The sequence below is a fragment of the Salvelinus sp. IW2-2015 genome, linkage group LG21 (assembly GCF_002910315.2).
Source record: "Salvelinus sp. IW2-2015 linkage group LG21, ASM291031v2, whole genome shotgun sequence".
Classification (NCBI taxonomy): domain Eukaryota; kingdom Metazoa; phylum Chordata; class Actinopteri; order Salmoniformes; family Salmonidae; genus Salvelinus; species Salvelinus sp. IW2-2015.
In genome coordinates this window covers 2,301,881-2,325,166 of record NC_036861.1, presented here as the reverse complement: position 1 = coordinate 2,325,166, position 23,286 = coordinate 2,301,881, and the positions used below count along the sequence as shown (strand labels likewise).

The window sequence follows — 23,286 nt, the reverse complement described above, 5'->3', positions numbered from 1 at the left end:
AGGAAGGGAAACCCTTGGGGATTTCAGCATGAGGCAAATGGTGAACTTTAAAAGAGTTGCAGAGTTTAATGGCTGTGATAGGAGAAAATTGAGGATGGAGCAACAACATTATAGTTACTCCACAATATTAACCTAAATGACACAGTGAAAAGAAGGAAGCCTGTACAGAATACAAATATTCCAAAACATGCATCCTGTTTGCAACAAGACACTAATGTAATACTGAAAAAAATGTGACAAAGTAATTTACTTTTTGTCCTTAATACAAAGTGTAATGTTTGGGACAAATCCAATGCAAGACATCACTGAAGTACCACTCTCCATATTTTCAAGCAATGTGGTGGCTGCATCATGTTATGGGTATGCTTGTAATTGTTTAGGACTGGGGTGTTTTTCAGGATGAAAAATAAATAGAATGGAGCTAAGCACAGGAAAAATCCTAGAGGAAAACCTGGTTCAGTCTGCTTTCCACCAGACACTGGGAGATTAATTCACCTTTCAGCAGAACAATAACCTAAAACACAAGGCCAAATCTACACTGATTACCAGTGGCAAAACTTGAAAATGTCTGTAAATTTGCAAAAATTTTGAAAAGCATGTTTTCAATTTGTCATTATGGGGTATTGTGTGTAGATGGGTGTGGGGAAAAAAAACATACATTTGATCCATTTTGAATTCAGGTTGTAGCACGAAAAAAAAGTGGAATAAGTTAAGGGGTATGAATAATTTCTGTAGGCACTGTATCATTCATTCATGGTTGTGAAAACGTGAATCAGAGTCAATATTTCATAATTTGATTCAAAACAAAATACATCTGTATCCTATTATGTTGCAGTCCAAACCATAGACACATTGTACATGCATCATTGCTACAAACTCAGCATTTTAAAAACTGCTGCTTCAGAGAAAGAGAAGAAGATGGCATTAAGTAAGTAAACCACTTCCCGCCGGTCTGTCTGTGGTCTCTGTTTGTCAGTTGATTTGAAGTCACTCCACCAACATGCTGTGACAGGAAAGGAATTAACTGAGAGAGGGAAAAAATAAAACCTTTAGAAGAAGAGGCTGATAAAACTGTGAAGAGCAGTGATGTTGGATTGGATTTAATCAGTATTTTCATTGGTATGACAGACAACAGTTAACAAGTGTTTCCTTTCATTTGGCAAAAGTAAGAGGACCAGCTATGTATTTGGGCACAACTGAGCTTTGATAAGGCACCTACACTGCCTGTAACATGCAGTAGATGAAAGGATATGATACTGTTTTGTAAATTGTGGTCTCTTGACAATTGAGAATTGAACTGACACTGAAGGTTAGATATAAACAGGTTACAGTAGATTACGTATGCATAACAATTAAGAGATACAATCTGTGCTATAGAGACCTGTTGCCAGTAGTTTACATAGGATGACATTGGAGCCTACATGGTGACCAGACCAGTGACAATAATGACCATTGCAATGGTACCAGATGCCACTGTGTCACCGTGGGGTCAATAAGATGGGTGACATTTATTTTTAACAAGCAATCTAATAAACAAGTAGGCTACTGTATTGTAAGTGACCAGCTACTAGTAATGCATCAGTGCATTGCGACATAATTCATAAGAGTGTTTTTTTTATTTGACAGGTCAAACGCTTTGAATAAAGTTTTCCTGAGAGTAAGTTGCGGTGGGCAAACATTAGAGCCATTTGAAATGCAAGTATTAGGCACTGAGACAACCCCAAATGATGTAACAAGAGGGTTCAAAGAGTTGTCAACTTTCTCATGGGGCCGAATGTTGTAACGTAAGTGAGCCATGCCCATGTACACTTCCTGACCTCCAGCCGCGCGAGCGCATCTTCAAAGGAAAAACACACACCGAAAGAGGGCGGAGCCTGCGAATATAAAAAGATAAATAACCTATTGTAAACTTTGCCACCACCGAGTACGCTTACCTGTACGTGGAAGCGTTGTCTCGTCTCACCTGAACAGCCCGAGATGGAGGGAACTGTATGATATACGAGGATATCTATTTATTTATTCGATTATTTTTTTTTACCAAAGGCTTTTACTTGACTTCTGCCAAGGTGATTTATTTATTTTCATACCAGTGAATATAATAGGCTACAAAAAGCTATTCCTACATCGCGTCGGGAATAGAACTACGGGCACCATTGGATAAACAGGTAGCTATATATGTTTCAATATAAACGTTTTTGATTCATAAGCATCGCATTGTTAACCAACGAGGTAACCGTTGCATTGTATTTTTTGTGTAGTGGAACAATATCGAAGTGACGGGTACATCCTTTTGACAGTTGCATGAACAATGAAACAGAGGACTGTACCTGGAATATCTAGAACCACTTGAAATAAAGGAATATGGCAAATATTTAAGTATTTGTTTTTAAGAAAAAGTAAGAAAAAAATATTGGAAATATCTGTATAAGTATTTATTATCTTCAATGTGTATTTTAATTTAGATTTGGAAAGACATATTTCAATTCATAATTTGTAATGAGTCATGGAGTCATGAATATATATATATATATATATATGTATATATTTTATTGTAAGCCTAATTCAAATTCATTCCCTACTCATGGAAAGGATTGGGTTTGAGTGACAGGTTGTGCATTTGATACCATATTTGAAAATAGTATAATTTGTACAATTTGCATCAAAATAAAGTAGAATAAAGTAGAAATTTGAATAAATCTCCTTTCCAGTTTGAGTTAATATTTAGGGGGATGTTTCCTGGTCACAGATGAAACATAAAGCAGGAGGCAAAGAGTCCCTAAAAGGTTGTTGAATGTCTCATATTTTTATGTGTTTTCACCACCCCAAAGACCTCGATTTAGAAATTGGTTATCCCACACAGGGGTATTCATTATGATTGAGGGAAACAATTAGTACCAGTAATTTGTATGCCTTCCAATGTTGAAAAACACACTGAGGATGATGGTGAACCATCATCACCATCAAAACCAACAATCAAAATAAACAAAAAAGCATTTTAGGTACTTCTTTTAATAATAATTTATTTTTTACAATGAATGGTATTCCAGTCGTTAGAATATGTTATAGTGAATTTTTTGACACATTTTTATAGGGGAGTAGCCTATTTGCACTCTCTCATACAATATATTCCAATGCTGTAGTAGACTACAAAACTACAGTATGATTGTTATGGTGACTGAAATGCATAAAGAAGTGACTTTTAGTTGACAAAAATAAGACAACATTACATCATGCCTCATATAGACCTGTGTAGGCCTATGAGTGCAAGCTGATTCTCTTCAAGCCAGATTGATCCAAGACATTCAGGACCTTGATAATGTATGTGTAATCAACAGGGGCAGGGAACAACCCATTCAGTGAAAGGGAATTATATAATCCTAGATGATTTTAAGTACAAAAACAAGAAACAAGAAATCCAAATGTCAGAACTCATCCAGTTGACAACCCAAATAACACTGTATCAGAAATCCAAATGCAATATATGCATATATACACCAAAAACAATATATACAGCAGTAGATCGAGAATCCAGTATATAAATAAACAGTGTAACAAAATGCAATGTACAGTAGTAGATACTGTGCCTTCAGAAAGTATTCACACCCCTTGACTTTCTCCACATTATTGTTATGTTACAGCCTGCATTTAACATTTATTCAATTTAGATTTTGTTTCACTGGCCTATACACAATACCCCATAATGTCAAAGTGGAATTATGTTTTTAGAAATGTAATTTTTTTAAATAGAAAATGATAAGCTGAAATGTCTTGTGTCAATAAGTATATTATGGCAAGCCTAAATAAGTTCAGGGGTAAAATTGTGCTTAACAAGTCACATAATAACTTGCAGGGATTCACTCTGTGTGCAATAATAGTGTTTAACATGATTTTTGAATGACTACCTCATCTCTGTACCCCACATACAATTATCTTTAAGGTCCCTCAGTCGAGCAGTGAATTTCGAACACAGATTCAACCACAAAGACCAGGGAGGTTTCCAATGCCTCGCAAAGAAGGGCACCTATTGGTAGAAGGGTAAACATTTAAAAAAGCAGACACTGAATATCTCTTTGAGCATGGTGAAGTTATTAATTTCACTTTGGATGGTGTGTCAATACACCCAGTCACTACAAAGATACAGCCGTCCTTCCTAACGCAGTTGCTGGAGAGGAAGGAAACCGCTCAGGGATTTCACCATGAGTCCAATGGTGACTTTAAAACAGTTAGAGTTTAATGGCTGTGATAGGAAAAACATTTGCATGTATCAACAACATTGTAGTTACTCCACATTACTAACCTAAATTACAGAATAAAAATATTCCAAAACATGCATCCTATTTGCAATAAGGCACGAAAGTAAAACTGCAAGAAATGTGGCCAAAAACGTTATGTCCTGAATATAAAGCCATAAGATTTCTGAACAGGTAATCAAATGGCTACCCGGACTATTTGCATTGTGTCCCCCCCCTCCAACCCCCCTTTTACGCTGCTGCTACTCTCTGTTATCATATATGCATAGTAACTTTAACTATACATTCATCTACATACTACCTCAATTAGCCTGACTAATCGGTGCCCCCGCACATTGGCTACCCGGACTATCTGCATTTAAAAATTGCACTGTTGATTAGGGCCTGTAAGTAAGCACTTCATTGTAAGCTCTACACCTGTTGTATTCAGCGCACGTGACAAATAAACTTAGATTTGATTTGATTATGTTTGTGGCAAATCCAACACAACACATCACTAAGTACCACTCTTCATATTTTCAAGCAAGGTGGTGGCTGCATCATGTTATCGGTATGCTTGTCATGGGCAAGGACTAGGGAGTTTTTTAGGATAAAAATAAACAGAATATACCTAAGCACAGACAAAATCCTTGAGGAAAACCTGGTTTAGTGTGCTTTCCAACAGACACTGGGAGACAAATTAACATTTCAGCAAGACAGTAACCTAAAACACATGGCCAAATATACTTACCAAGATGACATTGAATGTTCCTGGGTAGCCTAGCTACAGTTTTGACCTAAATCGACTTGAAAATCTATGGCAAGACTTGAAAATGTCTGTCTAGCAATGATCAACAACCAACTTGACAGAGCTTGAAGAATTTAAAAAAGAATAATGTGCTAATATCATACAATCCAGGTGTTTAAAGCTCTTAGACTTACCCAGAAATATTCACAGCTGTAATCGCTGCCAAAGGTGATTCTAACATGTATTGACTCAGGGATGTGAAATCTTATGTAAATTAGATATTTCATTTTCAATACATTTTCTAAAGATTTCTAAAAACATTTTTTCACTTTGTCATTATGGAGTATTGTGTGTAGATGGGTGAGAAAATTAAATATTTAATCAATTTTGAATTCAGGCTGTAACACAACAAAATGTGAAATAAGTCAAGGGGTGTGAATACTTTCTGAAGGCACTGTATATTACAATGAGCTATATGAAGAATACAGTATATGAATACACAGAGTAAACAAAAGTATAAAATAAACGGTCCAATGTTTAATGTCTCTATATACATGGGACAGCAGCATTGCCTGTGTGTGTGTGTGTGTGTGTGTGTGAGTTTGTGAGTATGGGTGTATGCGTCTATTTGTGAGTACAGGAGTCTGCGTGTTTATGAGGTGTGTGTGTGTGTAAGTTTGTGTGTTTTGTGTGAGTGAGTCTATCTTTGTCTTTTACTACAGAAGATGGCTCGATGGCTGTTGAACAGTCTGATGGCCTGGAGATAGAATCTGTTTTTCAGTCCTTCTGTCCCAGCTTTGATGCACCTGTACTGTCTCTGTCTGCTAGATGGTAGCAGAGTGAACAGACTGTGACTCGGGTGCCCCGGTGATATGTTGTGCTGACCGCACCACCCTAGAGAGCGATTCGGTTGAGGGCGGTGCAGTTGCCGTACTAAGCGGTGATGCAGCCAGACAGAATGCTCTCAATGGTGCATCTGTAAAAGTTTGTGAGGGTCTTAGGGGCCATGCTGATTTATTTCAGCCGTCTGAGGTTGTATAGACGCTGTTGCGCCTTCACCACGGTGTCGGTGTGGTGGGATCATTTCAGGTCCTCAGTGATGTGCACGCCAAGGAACTTGAAGCTTTTGACCCTCTTCACTGTGGCCCCGTCTCCTGTAGTCCACGATCAACTCCTTTGTTTTTTTTTTACGTTGAAGGAGAGGCTATTTTCCTGGCATCACTCCGCCAGGCTCTAACCTCCTCCCTGTACACTGTCTAGGCAGGTTTCCATTGAACCAGGTTTATTCGACGAAAACAATGTTGAGTAAATCATTGCGACATGTGTAATAGAAACGTCAGTAATAAGTACATTTTTTCTAAAGATTGACTACATTTTTATCCATTCGACGGGTGGATATTTATTTAGTCTAACTTTCTTTATTGTGACAAATGATGATGGAAACTGTGATTTTCAACTGAATGATGATTGACAAATAATTGTTTATTATCATCACTTAACTATAAAGCTCCTTAAAACCACTTCCTGTTCTTCGAAGTAGGGGTGCCGAGGGTGCTACAGCACCCCTTTGATAAATAGAAAACAAATAAAACATTGTATAAATCACAAAATGATACTACTCTTGTGTGAACTAGGGCTTTATTACTCCTGTATGAGCGAACAAAAAAAATACTCCTCAGTACACGTTACATAGCTACTGGTGGGTTTTGAGTAGATTACTGATCAATCAGTGTATGATAGGCCTACACTATAATCGCTATACTAGCCCTACTTGTGTAAGCTCAACCTTGGAGATCAATTTAGGGCTTATTGTTAAACAGCCAAATACTTACCTCAAACGTAGATGTTTAAGAAGGATGCCCTAATTTGTTATTACGTGAATGGGACGTTGGGGGCTAACTCAACCAGAGCACTTGAATTTCTAAAGGACATTTAAATGTCAAAGTTGACAGGCAATATGCCTCAGAGGACCCTGAGCCTCACGGTTGTCACAGTGGCTAGGGAGTTTTCCCATTCAATGACCATAGAAATGTAAAGATGTATTCTAAGTTTATGTCGTAGTCTAATACAATGAGACAGGAGGTGTCATATCACTTGTGTACTCTATGTCCAACTGTCAACACATGGGTTGTGCTCCTCTGTGTAGACCTGTCTCGATATGAGTCATGATGATTTATTGACACGCTAGTTGAGACACTTCCTCTACTCCATCTTCACATTTTGATTGAGTATTTGAATTGGAATTTCATGTCTGTGCAAGAGTGTTTACAAAWCTGCTCAAATTTGGACACATAATGCGTAACATTTACCACATTTGATGTAAAACCACATGAACATACAACAAATCAAGGTTGTTGCATTTGTCGGTGATACTAGTAGACAAACAACTGTCAGACAGTCACTATCCTACAGGGACACCAACGTAGAAGGGAATATATTTCCGTCTGTGTATGAGATTGCTTGTTGTCCCTTTTCCCATCTTAGTCTTCTAGAACGTCTTGGAACCTGTGACGTTACATCACATATCAGACTAAACCACAAGATTTACACCATTCAAACACCATTCAAACACAAACACAGATATTTAGAAGTAGTAGTACAGATACTTCATACTGTACTGACAATTACAAATGTCTGTGTTTGATAGAAACATTTTGGATGGTAAAAAGAAAAGTATGGAGAATCCACAAGCTCCGGTCCAGTATCAGTGTTTATTCATGGGTGTGACAGTAAACATTGGGAATCTTATTCTGCTATTATATTATATTTGTACTTTTCCCTTTACTGGCTGAATCGGAAATGATAACCTACATGGAATAACCCCAAAGTCAGTTCGTCATCTACCGTGATGCGTTCCTCCCCCGGAGCATCTTCTCCTCTCTGGCAGACTAGTAAACCAGGGGGGGGGGGGGGGGCTGTGCTGGGTCTTGGCAGGGCAGAGCCTCCTCTGTCTCTGGCAGACTAGTAAACCAGGGGCTGTGTTAGGTCTTGGTCGGGCAGGTTTTACGATGCAGCCCTGTCGTCCTGCACCTTCCTCCTCCCGCGCTCCCTTCCCAGGGGCCCATGCCAGCTGTTACCCTCAGGATACTCTTAGTGTTCCAGCAGCCACTTTTGTGAATGGAGGAGGATCGGCCACTCTCTTATTGTTTACAGGGCTATTATATCAGGAGCGAAAACGAGAGGAAGGGGGAAGAGAGAGAAAAGGGGGGACGCTTCACGCCACGGTGCATCTGACTCACATTCCCCCAAAATTACAGAGCAGCGGCGGAGCTCTGGCTCCGGGGCAACGTAAAATAAATCAGCTTGACCTTTAAACACAGACCTCTAATTCTGGAATTCACACTAATTGCTTTACGATTTCATTCCAACTCAAGAGCATCTCCTCTCTAGTGTCTGAAGAGGCCATGGGAAGACCAGTCCAAAGCATAGCTCGTAATCCTGTTGGCCTTCAAGGCATTGTTTGTTGTCTCAGCAAATTGAAAATCAATTGAAGGGATCAGCGCTTGAGTTTGGCCCGTGCTCATTGGTAGGGAGTACCCGCACCCTAAATGTTCTATTGCTTGAGTACCAGTACCTACACTACCGTTCAAAAGTTTGGGGTCACTTAGAAATGTCCTTGTTTTTGAAAGACAAGCACATTTTTTGTCCATTCAAATAACATCAAATTGATCATAAAATACAGTGTAGGCATTGTTAATGTTGTAAATGACTATTGTAGCTGGAAACGGCTGATTTTTAATGGAATATCTACATAGGCGTACAGAGGCCCATTATCAGCAACCATCACTCCTGTGTTCCAATGGCACGTTGTGCTAGCTAATCCAAGTTTATCATTTTAAAAGGCTAATTGATCATTACAAAACCCTTTTGCAATTATGTTAGCACAGCTGAAAACAGTTGTTCTGATTAAAGAAGCAATAAAACTGGCCTTCTTTAGACTAGTTGAGTATCTGGAGCATTAGCATTTGTGGGTTCGATTACAGGCTCAAAATGGCCAGAAACAAAGACCTTTCTTCTGAAACTTGTCAGTCTATTCTTGTTCTGAGAAATGAAGGCTATTCCATGCGAGAAATTGCCAAGAAACTGAAGATCTCGTACAACGCTGTGTACTACTCCCTTCACAGAACAGCGCAAACTGGAGTGGGAGGCCCCGGTGCACAACTGAGCAAGTGGACAAGTACATTAGAGTGTCTAGTTTGAGAAACAGACGCCTCACAAGTCCTCAACTGGCACCTTCATTAAATAGTACCCGTAAAACACCAGTCTCAACGTCAACAGTGAAGAGGCGACTCCGGGATGCTGACCTTCAATTTGATGTTATTTTAATTGACAAAAAAACATACTTTTCTTTCAAAAGCAAGGACATTCTAAGTGACCCCAAACTTTTGAACGGTAGTGGACCTTGTATTGATACCTTTTCTATCCATTTCAAGCACGGGAAGGGATGAGAGTGAATCTAAATCTCACAAGTTGTAGGCTATCTTTGCAAAGTTCTGTATGTTGTGGAAATAGCTTGCTCACCCTGGCTTTAATGGTTTTGTGGACAAGGGACAGGAGACAGGTCTACCATTGAACCTTGACCCTTCTATTGAAGCTTGATTGTCTGGGTGGCTAAAGCCTGTATGGTCTCTCTCTCTCCCAGATATGGTATCACGACCTAGGATCTTCAGACGAACAAGATAGTAACCTCTTCAGACCCAGACTGCTTTACTGTTTCCTGCAGTAAAAATAATGGCATATATTTGCCAACTTATCATTTTGGGCCCGAACATTTTTGGAAAATCATTTTTGTGTTTTGAAGAAAGTAAGCGTCTCCTGTAGATTGAGTTACAGCTTTTTGACAAAAATGTCTCTCGACTCCTATAGTTTGAACAGATGCATTCCGTCACCTCTCAAAATTCCAAGGTAACCTAATTTGTGGGGTGTATATTTTAGCATTGCTCTGGTCTACTGGAGTTTACGCACTGCAGAGCAATGGGGACAAGATGCTGACTTTCTTAGAGCATGCTGCCCTAATTATATGGATAAAGTCATTGTTCTTGTGTTATTGTTGGACTTGTGTTCGCAGGCTCCTGAAAGCCGTCAGTCAGCAACTGTTGACGCATGCTGCCGCCAGTGTGTAGGAGGCGGGGCGTTTTCTTTATCGCAACGTCTCTTTTTTTGTTAGTCGCCTCGAAGGGATGTTGCTGTAAATCATGTCTGATTCATAAAAAAAAAACAGGTTATTCTGTCTGCTACGCTTCATCTCCGAAAATCTCAGAGACGTACAGACACTGTAGATCTTGGCCCGCAGCCATTACCTCCCTGGATCTTCTTCCTTTTTACCTCCGTCTCTGCACGGGGCTGTTCCTGTCAACACTCCTCTCTCTCTTTCTCGCTCTCCTCCTCCTTCCTCTGCCACCTTTCGTATTTGTCTCCACTCTGCCTCTTCATAGGGCTGCTGAATTTGTTTTCTTTAGTTTTCTCTTTGACTGTCCTCCACCATGGGAAGTACCTGGCATCAGATGCATTTGGCAGGTTTCTGTCCGGACACGTTTCCCCTCGTCTCCTTCCCCGCATTCTGTCAGCTCTCTCCTCGGCCACGCAGCGTGAGAACTGGGGTGGGGTGTCCATGGAGACGGGGGCGTGTCTGTTGGGTTACATTGTAGCCCAACAGTATTTCAAGTCATTTGGCTAGAAGCAGTAGTCATCTTACAAGAATTTACTACACCATTTTACAATTTGACAATCCGTTTTTTTGCCAACAGGTCAGTAATCGTGAATAGGATCCTCAAGCTCTCCATCCAGCCATGTGGTAGTCTACACATCTTTACCCAGTTATCAATTAGCACACCACACCCCGGACCCACCCGGCCACCGCTCACTCCTCACCCGACTCAGCCTCAACACCAGTATCCCATAGACAGCAGCTGGTCTCATGGCCCACCCCTATGAACCCTGGTTACGGACAGCCCCCCCTGGTGGCAGCTCAGACGAGATGAACGTTCCGTCATGGTGGGACCTCCACACCGGGCCAGGGAGCTGGATGGACCTGCAGGCGGGCCAGGGTGTGGGCTTACAGGCAGTTGGTCAGAGCTCCATGGGACTGCAGTCCTCCCTGGGGCCTTACGGCTCTGAGCCCCAGCTGTGTACTCCTGCTCAGCTAGCCCAGCTGGCCCCAGCCTCACACTCAGCTCACTCACACCTCTTCCCCCAGGATGGCTTTAAGATGGAGCCACTGGGAGGACCTGAGCTCCTGCAGCAGGAGACGTATTCCCTGGAGGAGCCACAGGAGGGTGCCGCCTCGGTCCGGCCCAAGCCCCAGCGCCGCTCTGCCTCCAGGGGCTCAGGCCAGTCTGTGTGCCGGTGCCCCAACTGTGTCCACGCCGAGCAGATGGGCCAGAGCACTGACGACGACCGGAGGAAACACATGCACAACTGCCACATCCCGGGCTGTGGCAAGGCATACGCCAAGACCTCCCACCTGAAGGCCCACCTGCGCTGGCACAGCGGGGACCGGCCCTTCGTCTGCAACTGGCTCTTCTGCGGCAAGCGCTTCACACGCTCCGACGAACTTCAGCGACACCTGCAGACGCACACCGGCGCCAAGAAGTTCAGCTGCACCATGTGCCCCCGCGTGTTCATGCGCAACGACCACCTGGCCAAGCACATGCGCACGCACGAGTCTCCCTCCGGGCCAGGGGAGGAGAGGGTGTATGGAGAGGGGGGCAGGATGGGGAAGAGCTTTGACACACCTTCTCCTCAGCCCTCCCACGCCACTGCCTCTGACACAGAGGCACCCCTTAAGCAGCCGAAATGTGAGAAAGACCCCTCTGGGACAGGACAGTCCAGCTAACTGTATCCCGTCCACATCTGGAATGCTATACCGATAATGTATAGTCAGTAGGCTACTTTTAGCCCCTTTCTATCAGACAGAGAATCAATCCATAGTTTATAATACATGTAGTCCAGTGGAGGTAGAATCATAGGGGGTTTTATATTATAAATTGATAGTTTATTTCTACCAGATGCATTGAACAACATAAGGCAACAAAGGCCCATCTGATTTTCAGAATGCATCATATCACATATAACAGCACCATACAGCATAGACAGACATAAAACCAAAGAGTCCAAAGCGATTACCCATATGTTACATCACCAACAGAGGACAAGCTGTCAAGTGCCTTGGTGGAAGGATATCCATCTAAGGAATCAAGGAAAAATATTTAGATGTTCTCTTCCATTTAAATGGCAACCAAGTGGCAACCAAGCCAGAGCCAAAGCTTGCTAGCTGCTAGGACTTCCATTGCTGCTACTACTATTATACCATCCATCCACAGAGACTTTGGGAACGAGTTAAACTGAAGATGGTGCTTGATGTGTTTACAGTAAAACTACTAGCTACTTGGAGAGAGATTTACTTCCAGGAAGCCATCAAACTCTCCAGTCTCCACTGCACAAATCTAACTGAATTTAAGGCAATGGAAGTAGAGGGTTAGAATGTGTTGGTATGTTGTGTTGACTTCCTTTCCCCACCCTTTAACCTACCCCTTGACTTGCTGTGTATAATATACTGTATGTGAGTGTATGAACATGTCACTGGAAAATTCCACACTGTATTTTTGGTTTTGACCACGCACAATGTTGGCGTCAACCTTTTGCCAAAGAGCACCACAGTAAGCACCACTATAATTCAGTTTGCTGCAGTATGTGGGCGGTGCAAATAAAAATGACTGCATTTGCTCTGTAGATGGCAAATTAATTAAAAATATGGCACTAGAGGTGCAGAGATGTCCCACTACAGCACATTATGGCATGGAATTCATACCCCATGTTTTATGTCAAAAATATATTTTCTGTTTAATGTACAGTAAGGAGACATGATTTGTGTTATCAATGTATTTCACTTAAATGCACCGTATGTATCATCATGTTTAAATGTCCCTCAACTGTGACTGAAAAGCACCGTTGCTCATCTTTTGACACTCCTTATCTCAGCTATGCAGGTGTGAATGTTACATGATGGCAGCATATCTCATTCACAGGTAATGTGTAATTCCATGGTCTTGTCCCTGATAGTGTATGATCCACACAATACCAAGTTCACACTTCACAGAACCTACTGTAGTAACACTTGATAAGGATTTCCTCGGACAAAAGACAGGCTGGATACATCACTACTCATGAAATGTACGCTAGACTGAAATGTGAGCTGAACTGAAATCCCTCATTGAGAGGAACTTAGGTAAACCATATTTTGTGACACCAACAACTTCCAGGACAAGCAACAATTCCTCCTCCAAAGTTGTTCAAGCATAACGCCAAAAACAGATAGAGTGGAATTGTTTGGAAACCATTTTGATATTAATAGTCAGAAATAATAATTTATATATTGATAGAAGATGCACTTCGATAAAGTTTTAGGAATCCAGTCTAGACCTTTCTAAATAGGCTTAGGCCTGTGTGTCGTGGTTTAGGCTTCTTAGCTTATTGTGCTCACTGTAAAACAAATTAGCCTTGTTAGGAAAGCATTGTTGTATTTTGAGTAGTGACTTAGTCAAAATGTGCTTAAAAGGGTCTAAGCTGAGGTTTAGCTTAGAGATCTCTCACTGAGGTGTTTATTGTAGCCCCCATTAGACATATCCCTAAATAAAATAAAATCTAATGGTTTTTGATGGTTTACTTGCATTTTGTTAATCAACTTCTACTGGGTCGCCATCCCGGATCCGGGAGCATCCTCATCAGTAAAAAGCTGACTAGCATAGCCTAGCATAGCGCCACAAGTAAATACTAGCATATAAATATCATGAAATCACAAGTCCAAGACACCAAATGAAAGATACACATCTTGTGAATCCAGCCATCATTTCCGATTTTTAAAATGTTTTACAGCGAAAACACAATATGTATTTCTATTAGCTAACCACGATAGCAAAAGACTCAACCGCATATTTTCACCATTTTTTTACCGCATAGGTAGCTATCACAAAACCGACCAAATAGAGATATAATTAGTCACTAACCAAGAAACAACTTCATCAGATGACAGTCTTATAACATGTTATACAATAAATCTATGTTTTGTTCGAAAATGTGCATATTTGAGGTATAAATCATAGTTTTACATTGCAGCTACCATAAAAAATATCACCAAAGCAGCCGGAATAATTACAGAGAGCAACGTGTAATACCTAAATACTCATCATAAAACATTTATGAAAAATACATGTTGTACAGCAAATGAAAGATACACTAGTTCTTAATGCAACCGCTGTGTTAGATTTTAAAAAATAACTTTAGTACGACATACAGCTTAATCAAATGTGATGAAAGGACATCACCTTGAGACTCATCTATTGCAAATCACTTGGGGCCCGATTCAGACTTAGGAAATGTACGCCTTTCCTACACACACCTTTACTACGCACTTCACAGTAGTTGGTATTCAGTCTTACCTTATGCAGGTGCTGTTCCCTTGCGCGTGCTGAATACATTTAATTAAACCGCTGAAAACCCTGCCACTTGCTGGCCAATACATTTTGTTATGGAGTTTTCTTTCAATAGGGTTTCCAGTACATTTATCTAAAGCTCCCATTTAAATTTGGTGTACCTTTAAATTAGAATTTTCTCGACAGAATCATTAGAATAAATGGATAGAACAGTTCAGAATATTAGGGACCAACGAAAGAAAGCCATGTATTCATCTCCTTTTCAGCACCAATTGGTGGAGCTTGTATATTATTTAGGGTTAGGAAAGTATTTATGAATAATCAGTGGTGGAAATAATATCCAGTTGTCATACTTGAGTAAAAGTAAAGATACCTTAATAGAAAATGACTCAGGTAAAAGTCACCCAGTAAAATACTACTTGAGTAAAATTCTAAAAGTATTGGGTTTGAAATTTACTTAAGAATTAAAAGTCAATTTAATTATTAAAATATACTTAAGTATCAAAAGTGAAAGTGTAAATAATTTCAAATTCCTAATATTAAGCGAACCAGGTGGCACAATTTTCATGTTTTTTAAATTTAAAGATAGCTAGGGACACACTCCAACACTCCAACATCACACATATGAAGAATTTGAGTCCGCCAGGTCAGAGCCAGTAGAGATGAGCAGGGATGTTCTCTTGATAGGTGCGTGAATTGGACCATATTCCTTTTCTTTCATTCAAAATGTAATGAGTACTTTTGGGTGTCAGGGAAAGTGTATGGAAGTAAAAGTAAAAGTTGTCAAAAATATAAATAGTAAAGTAAAGAAGTAAAGTATTTTTACTTATGTACTTTACACCACTGTGGATAATTTAAAAAAAACAGGTTTGGAGAGCCTCCACTCAATAAATATATTGGTGAATCAAAAATACAGTGGTTTGATTTATCCTGAAAGTTGCCAAATTCCATTGTTCAATTCTGAAATATTTGAAGGTGAGAAAAGTGTACAATAGGGGTTGAACAGTAGTCCTATAAATCTATCCTAATAATCCTCACTAATCATGTAACTTTGATGATAACGGTCCATTTGTCGTAAACTGTGCACCAGGCTCCAGATTTAAACTGCTACATATGGTCTGCGTTCCATAATGATTCAAATAGGCTACATGTCCCTAATTATTGCCCAATTTGTAACACGTTAGCCTAATATGATCCACTATTGCTAGCTATCCTCAGGAACAACCACACAAACTTGACAGAGGCAAAAAAGGTAAACTAACGATGTCATGGAAAGATGCAAAGTGTACAGTATGTGGGTATAACTGACAGTGTCTACAGAGAGTGGCTAATATTAAAACAGATTGGAAAAAATACAGTAAAAAGTCTGGGTTTATAATTCAAACATTCTAAAAGTCATAAATCAACTCGGTAGCTTTGGTGCTATACAGTCATTTGCGGATGGCCACAGAAGCCTATAGCTTGGGTCTCCAAACTTCATCCTTGCAAGTTACAGTATAAGGCCAGCATTTCATAAACTTCGCCATGGAAAAGATGATAGACTAGGTTGATACACTTCAGTTTGCTGCCATATGACTGGTTTCACATTTGTCTCCAGCTATCACAAGGTAAAATAGATCTAAAACAATTGTCATTTATATTTACAATCCCCTTATCCAAACGGCTTACTCATTTACCTAGCTTTAATCAAAAGCTCTTATCAATTTGTAAATTACAGTGCATGGAGAAGTGTGTTACTTCTATCAGAAAAAATAAAGTAGATGTTGTTTCACTTGGAACCAACAGGTAGCTCGACCTTATTCATCATTTCATCGGGTAAAGGGGGTGGAATTATGAGGGAATTAAGTCAAGACAAGGTTAGAATATGGTGTTTCTGAGAGCCTCCCAAGTGGCGCAGCGTCTAAGGCACTGCATCACAATGCTAAAGGTGTCACTACAGACCCGGGTTCGATCCTGGGCTGTATCACAACCGTCCGTGATCGGAAGTCCCATAGGGCGCCGCACGACTGGCCCAGCGTCGCCTGGGTTAGGGGAGGGTTTGGCTGGGGGGGGGCTCATCGCGCTCTAGCGACTCCTTGTGGCGGGCTGGGCGCCTGCAGGCTGCCCTCGGTTGTCAGTTGAACAGTGTTTTCTCTGACACATTGGTGTGGCTGGCTTCCGGGTTAAGAAGTGCGGTTTGGCGGGTCATGTTTCGGAGGACGCATGACTCGACCTTTGCCTCCTGAGCCCGTTGGTGAGTTTCAGCGATGAGACAAGATTGAAATTGGGGAGAAAAAAAATACAAAAAAGAATACAAAAATAAAAAGAATATGGGGTATGGGGCCACTACACCTTCATTTTTAAAATGTCTACCTAAACAAATAGCAAGTGATTCTCATGCCTAAGTTCAAGGTCAGAATACGTGTAGAGAGAAAAGTGCATAAAAAGGGAATTAAATTCCCTTCTACACGCGTTTAAATCGGGTCGGAATTTCCCCCTTGTAGCTTTGCGTTTCCAATAGGCCTACCTAGGAACACTTGATACATGTATTAAATAGGCCTACTGGTTATCTCTATTATCATCATCAATGCTATTATTGAGTTGTATGTGTTAGATAGGAGCAGATTCAAGATTATTAAAATATTATTTAAATGATCTTATTTTATTGATTACAGTAGTATGTTGTTGCAGTAGATATGAATTGAAACAATATTTTGTAATAATTTAAGTACTGCTGTACTATTGCCTGGTTTTAAGACTTGCTTGTAATTTTAATAGAGAAATGTTCTTTATGGAAATAAAAAGAGACATATCACTAAGTAGTATGTTGTTTATTTATTCAGTACTTCATCATAATTTATTATAAGATGCACTGCTAGAACCAGCTTGTGTGTGTGTGTGAGAGAGAGAGAGAGAGAGAGAGAGAGAGAGAGAGGAAGGAGAGAGAGAGTTAAACAGATCAGAGAGCATTTTCATGGCAACTTTTTTCAAAAAAGTTCCACAATGCTGCACTGTTGGACGCATTCTGGGAGTAAGAGACATGGAGATGTCTTAAAGAGAAAAGGGGAGTCAGGAGAAGCAATGGATGCAGAGTTTTCTATGTTTGAGATGACAAGGGCGTTGGAGGGCTGTGGAGAAGATAAAGTGTGTTATATGATGTTTAAGCATGCACTGACCAGTGTGTTGAAAAGAGTGTTAGGGTGGTAAAATAAGGTGTGGAAGACTGGGGTGCTACCTGCTGGGTGGATATGTGCGGTGATATTGCCGTTTGTATAACCAGGTAAAGATCCCACTAGGGCGGGCAGTTATAGGCCTACCACACTGACAACCAACATGTGTAAATTGATGGAAAAGATGATAGTAAGTAGGATAATGTATTTCTTGGGATTTATGGGTTTGATGAGCTTAGCACAGAGTGGGTTCAGGACAGTGGAGGCTGGTGGGAGGAGATATAGGAGCACAGGTTCATTGTAATGAATGGAATTGGATAAATGGAACGGAGTCAAACATGGTTACCATGTGTTTGATACCGTTCCATTAATTCCATATCAGCCATTACAATGAGCCTGTCCTCCTATAGCTCCTCCCACCAGCCTCCTCTCATTCAGGAGAGGGAGGTCTGCCATGGATGCCCTGGTGACAGTTAGTACACAGATAACCAAGGCCCTGAAAATAAAAGAGATGATCAGTGTTGTGTATTTTGACATTGAAAAGGCTTACAATATCATGTGGAGGGAAGGGTTGTTGATCCAGTTGAGTTCATTGGGAATTTTGGGATGTCTGTAAAACTGGATCATGGATTTCCTGTTTGATCGAGTCATACGGGTGAGGGTGGAGTTAGAATTGTCAATGCGGTTTGAAGTGGACAATGGTACTCCTCAGGGAAGTGTGGTTAGTCCGATGTTGTTCACCCTGATGATAGATGACAGATTTAAGGAGGTGGGACAGGGAGAAGAAAGACGGAAGGAAGGAAGATGGGCAGGTCGGATAGGGGAGACTTGGTGCTGTTAATGAGACTGGAAAGGATGGGAGTGGTGGCAAGCTTTTGTCCTGCCCATGTGGGTGTGGAGGGTAAAGAGAAGGCCGATGTGGTGACTAAGAGTGCTGTGAGGAGAGAGGAGGTAGATATTCAGGTCCCACTGGGCCGCTGGGAAGTCAAGTCCTTGATCCGTGCAAAAGGGCTCCATTTTTGGCAAAGGGAATGGGATGCTAGTAGTAAGGGGAGGCCATTTTGTTGCGTGTATCGGTCAGTAAAGGAAGAGGTGGGGAGTATGGGATGTAGGACAGAGTAAGTTGTGTGGAGTAGACTAAGATTTGGGAACACAGGTTTGAATGCCATTTTGTGGATAATAGGTCTGTGTGATGAGTGTTTAGTTGAAGAAACGGTGGAGCCTGTGTTGATATTTTGAGAATTGTATGATGTAGATAGGGAGAGATTGTGTGAAAGGGTCAGAGAGGTTGGACGGGGTTGGGGTTGGGGTGGTGTAGTGGGGGAGGAAAGGGATGTCTAGGGGTCTATTTCACTTTCTTAGAGGAACAGGACTAACGTAGGGAATTTAATATAGTTAGGCCGTGACTGGCCTTACACTTCAGTACAGTAAGTGGCGGTGTATGCTCCTTGAAAGTTGGATGCGATCCGCCAAGAAGAAGAAGAAGCCGAAGAAGAAGAATAACGCACTCTTAAACAACCGGGGGGGGGGAAATCAGAAAGGCCGGAAGTACTATGAAAAACACAACACGCTAGCCTAGCATGCAAATGTCATATAGATAATAACATACATTTGTTTTGTCAGGTACGATAACCACATAGGTAGAGGACACGTTTATTCACATCTTATTTCTCAATCGGACCGAGTGGACGATCTAAGTCAAGATGGGAGGAGGTGACCTCGTAAGTATGAGCAAATATTAGCTTACAACGCTAACGTTAGCGCTTAACTTGCTAACTAATTTAGCTAGCTTCGCATGTTTGTTTTGTTTATGTCTAGCAAGCTAACTAACTAAACACAAAACCACTTAATTCAACTACTGCCAACTTCTGAACTAGTGTTTAGTGAAGCGAAACGCCATCACTGCCACTAGCCAACGATGGCTAGTTGGCGTAGCTAGTTAACTAAGTTGACCCCCTAACTACATTTAAGTTTTGACGGTGTGTTTATTTTATATTTTCCCAGTTATGTTATGTTGTTACACAACTACTTAGCTAGTTAACGTTACTCAGACGTAGTAATTCCTTACCTTCCCAGAAGAACAATTGGAATTCAGAAATTATGGTTGTATTAATCAATTGTAGCTATCTTTCCCTGTTTTATTTAATTATATCGAATATCACTTTCCCTTATCTCTGTCAGAACTTGAAGAAGAGCTGGCATCCCCAGACTATGAAAAACATAGAGCGGGTATGGAAGGCTGAACAGAAGCACGAGGCTGAGGCGAAGAAGATCGAGGAGCTTCAGAAGGAGCTGAAAGAGGAACGAGCTCGAGAAGATATAACCAGATTCGCTCAGCAGACTGGGGCTCTAAAGTAATGCTCACCTCACCGACCCTTGTGATGAGGAAGTAATAGGTCTCACCTTGATAGAGAAACCACTGTCCTGTCTAGGTTTAAAAATCAAATGAGAGCAATTTAAATGTGCCCTCTCACCACAGACAAATGGACAGAGATACTCTCCTTGGATGCAGTCATTAACACTCAACTGCTTTTTGTTGTTGTTGTTGTACTCCAGGAAAAAAGATGACCGGTTGGACTGGATGTACCAGGGGCCAGGTGGTCAGGTGTCCCGTGATGAGTACCTGCTGGGCCGCCCTATCGACAAGCAGATTACCCAGCAGTTTGAGGAGCCAGAGAGCGGTCCATCCGAACAAACCGGACTCCTGCCTGGCTCAATCTTCAAACCCTCCACCCCTGCATCCAACCTCGACATGGCCGCCAAGATCAGAGAGGACCCGTTGTTTGATATCAAGTCAGTCACTCTTGTCTCTTTCTTTACCATTTAATGTGTCCAGCTAGCAACTGTTATGCCATACATTGATGTTCTGCTGTTAGCCAAGAGCTGATTATAATGACACATGTCTTATTTTTCAAGGAAACGAGAGGAGGAGAAGAGGAGGGAGGTCTTGACAAACCCAGTGAAAATGAAGAAGATCAAAGAAATGGTAAGTTGGATGGCTCCAATAAAACTGGAATGAAATCAGTTTCAGCCTGTTGTAGTAATAGTTTCAGTTGAACTGGGTTCTAAAGCAGCAACAGTTTTTCACTTTTTATTTTCTTTCAGCTGCGTCAGAATCTTGAAAAGAAAGACAAGAAAAAGAAGAGGAAGAAGGACAAGAAGGAGAAAAGGGAAGAGAAAGAGAGGAGAAAGGAGAAGAAGCATAAGAGAAGGAGCTTGAGCTCAAGCTCTGAGGATGAAAACAAAAAACACAGGTGCACCTAACTTCAATAGAGGTTTCTCAGGAGCAGTAAACAGATGCCAATATGATCAGATGTTCAGTTTAACTGTTTGGATCTTATGAGCATTTTGTGATAGTTTACAAATCTAGCTTCTATTGTTGACGGCAACTTCTGGATGGGGTAGATTGTTTGTTTAATCCTATCAGTCCTTAGACCCCAGCAAAATTCAGCTTTTAATTAGGATTTATCTGAATTTCATTTATCTGCATGTCTAGCCCTTATATTTAGCGCCTCAGTGAAGTGTTTTACTATTTTATTTTCAGGACAACCAGGGCTACAAGTAGAACACAAAACAATTTGTCATAAGTAGTTGCTTTAATTGACAAATGTCCATAAAGAAATAAGGTTTGCCAAAGCAAAAACCTGAGAAAAATGAATTTATATTAATGCTGTAAGTACAGAAATTGTTTGCTCACTGGGAAATGGATATGCAACTAGTCCGTGACAACTGTGAGCTTATTACAGTATTATAGACACTATGTCCTGGGATTTCCTAGGACATGTAGAAGAACCTCTTACCTTCTAATGACTCCTTTGCAGCTTGTGAGCGTCATAGAACAAAACATATTACATGTGCGTGTTCATGAGCTTTTCATAGATGGGTAGCTGAAACCATTCGGACTCTACAGACATTCGCCCTTGTCGCACAAACACCGCTCTAGCTCAGCCGCCGTTAATAATCACACAGACTAATGGTTAGTACCTACGGATGCAGAGGAAATGGATGAATCCAATGGTACAACCCATAAGTATGTAACTCAAACACACAATGTTTAAAAGGGGTTGGAAGGACAAAACGTTCCAGCGTTGCGCTGGGACTCATTGGGTTAACTGAGTGATGTATCTTTACTTAGGCACCATTCTAAAGAGGAATCCAAAGAAACAACCCACTCACATTCCCACCACCGCAATGTCCCAGCTGGCTATGGCCTACAGGTCAGTACGGCTCAATCTTTATACATTGACAGTGACACCACGAACGTTGTTATATCTTAGTCCAATCAATCCAAAGTTACTTCAATCCTCCTGAGAGAGATGTGTACCGCTCATCGCCTAATTTCTCTCCTCAGTTTCCAGCTGGGAGGCATCATCAGTCCTCAAAGCCCCCCAACCACTCGAGGCACCGTTCTCAGGAGAGGAGCTGCTCTCGATCGCCTCAAAGGACAGACGGGAACGGCCATCATTCCTCTCACAGGACAGACAACCACTCCTCTCACAAATCAGAGAACCACTCATCCCACAGGACAGACCAGTTCAAAGTTCCACAGTTCCAGCGTCCCAAAGCCCCCAGCCCCCAGAAAGATCGCTACCAAAGGCGTCAGAGCAGTACCACCAAGTAAGAGTCCACAGCACCTGTTTATACAATTATCACACTTGTGTTCAATCATCGGTGAATTAATGGTAATCCCACAACCCCATCCTAAAGTGTTTTCTTATCCCTATATTTATCTGTGTGATATTCTCTTAGATGTCTCTCTGCTGATGAGCTGGAGAAGAAGAGGAGAGAGATGATGGACTTTGCCAAACAGAGAGATAAAGAGCGTGAAATCAACGTTAGAAGTTACAAACGACGGGATGAACAGGAGAAGGAGCGGGAGAAAGAGAAAGGCGGCAAGCATGACCGCAACGCTGGCTTTATCCAGTAAGTATCTTGCTGACTGACATGTGCACGTATTGCATACTTCCTATGGCTGTTGTCTGGTCCTCTAAAACTCTTGCGTCCTTCCCTGCAGTAACATGAAGCTGGAGAGTGCCTCCACCTCATCCTTGGAGGACCGAGTCAAGAGAAACATCAACTCCATACAGAGGACCCCCGCATCCCTGGAGAAGAATTTCATGAGGAGATGAGAACTAGAAGAAGCAGGAATGGGTTGATGGAGGAGAGAGTAAAAATATGCACCAGCTACCACACTGAAATATGTGCACCGGTTTGCCAGGACAGCCAACTCATTTATTTTAATAAACAAAAACTGCAGAGGCACCATGCATTTGCACTCAGGCCCTGTGAAACTGCCCCTTAGCCATTGCCCTGACTAAAGCAATGCAAAGAATTTGACTTCCTCTGTAATGGCAAAACTCACCTGTGCCATTCACCAGCAACAACAAGCCATACTCACCTTCATAGAATGAGCAACCTTGGATTTATTTTAAGTGGAAATTGTATATTGTGTTCTCTACAATGGTTAGAATTATTACAACTTTTATCACACACACAACCCTTTTGTAAACGATGTTCCTTGGATATCTTTAGTGTATTGCTGTAAAGGAGAAGAATTGTGTATCTTAATAAAAAATAGTTCCCGAAAGCTCTTTGAGTTGGGGACTAAGGGTAGCCCATCTCCAGTGGTTTGGTGTTTTAGTCACAGGCTCATAGCTTACAGTATTGTAATTAATCTTTATTTCCATTATTGTTTCACTTTCGCACGCTTCAAACAAACTAGGAACATT

The 23,286-nt window shown here is 41.2% G+C and overlaps 2 protein-coding genes across 2 annotated transcripts; both read left to right on the top strand.

The window, feature by feature from the left end:
• Window positions 1-2,075: 2,075 nt before the first annotated feature.
• LOC111982244 (transcription factor Sp6-like) lies at window positions 2,076-15,262 on the top strand. The gene is made up of 2 exons (XM_024013787.2): window positions 2,076-2,165; window positions 10,725-15,262. Exon 2 carries the CDS (start codon window positions 10,895-10,897, stop codon window positions 11,810-11,812), a length of 918 nt encoding a protein of 305 aa, XP_023869555.1. The 5' UTR covers window positions 2,076-2,165; window positions 10,725-10,894; the 3' UTR covers window positions 11,813-15,262.
• A 3,815-nt stretch (window positions 15,263-19,077) lies between these two features.
• On the top strand, window positions 19,078-23,177 carry LOC111982410 (pre-mRNA-splicing factor CWC25 homolog). The gene is made up of 9 exons (XM_024013978.2): window positions 19,078-19,278; window positions 19,739-19,911; window positions 20,114-20,350; window positions 20,474-20,543; window positions 20,663-20,811; window positions 21,693-21,774; window positions 21,909-22,174; window positions 22,307-22,480; window positions 22,572-23,177. Exons 1-9 carry the CDS (start codon window positions 19,261-19,263, stop codon window positions 22,684-22,686), a joined length of 1,284 nt encoding a protein of 427 aa, XP_023869746.1. The 5' UTR covers window positions 19,078-19,260; the 3' UTR covers window positions 22,687-23,177.
• The last annotated feature ends 109 nt before the right edge of the window (window positions 23,178-23,286 follow it).

Bases quoted from the DNA above. Each gene is read 5' to 3' on its own strand.
- LOC111982244 (XM_024013787.2), top strand. From the start codon at position 10,895: ATGGCCCACCCCTATGAACCCTGGTTACGGACAGCCCCCCCTGGTGGC.
- LOC111982410 (XM_024013978.2), top strand. The intron at 20,812-21,692 runs GTGCACCTAACT...ATCTTTACTTAG, and splicing joins GATGAAAACAAAAAACACAG to GCACCATTCTAAAGAGGAAT. The intron at 21,775-21,908 runs GTCAGTACGGCT...TTCTCTCCTCAG, and splicing joins CAGCTGGCTATGGCCTACAG to TTTCCAGCTGGGAGGCATCA.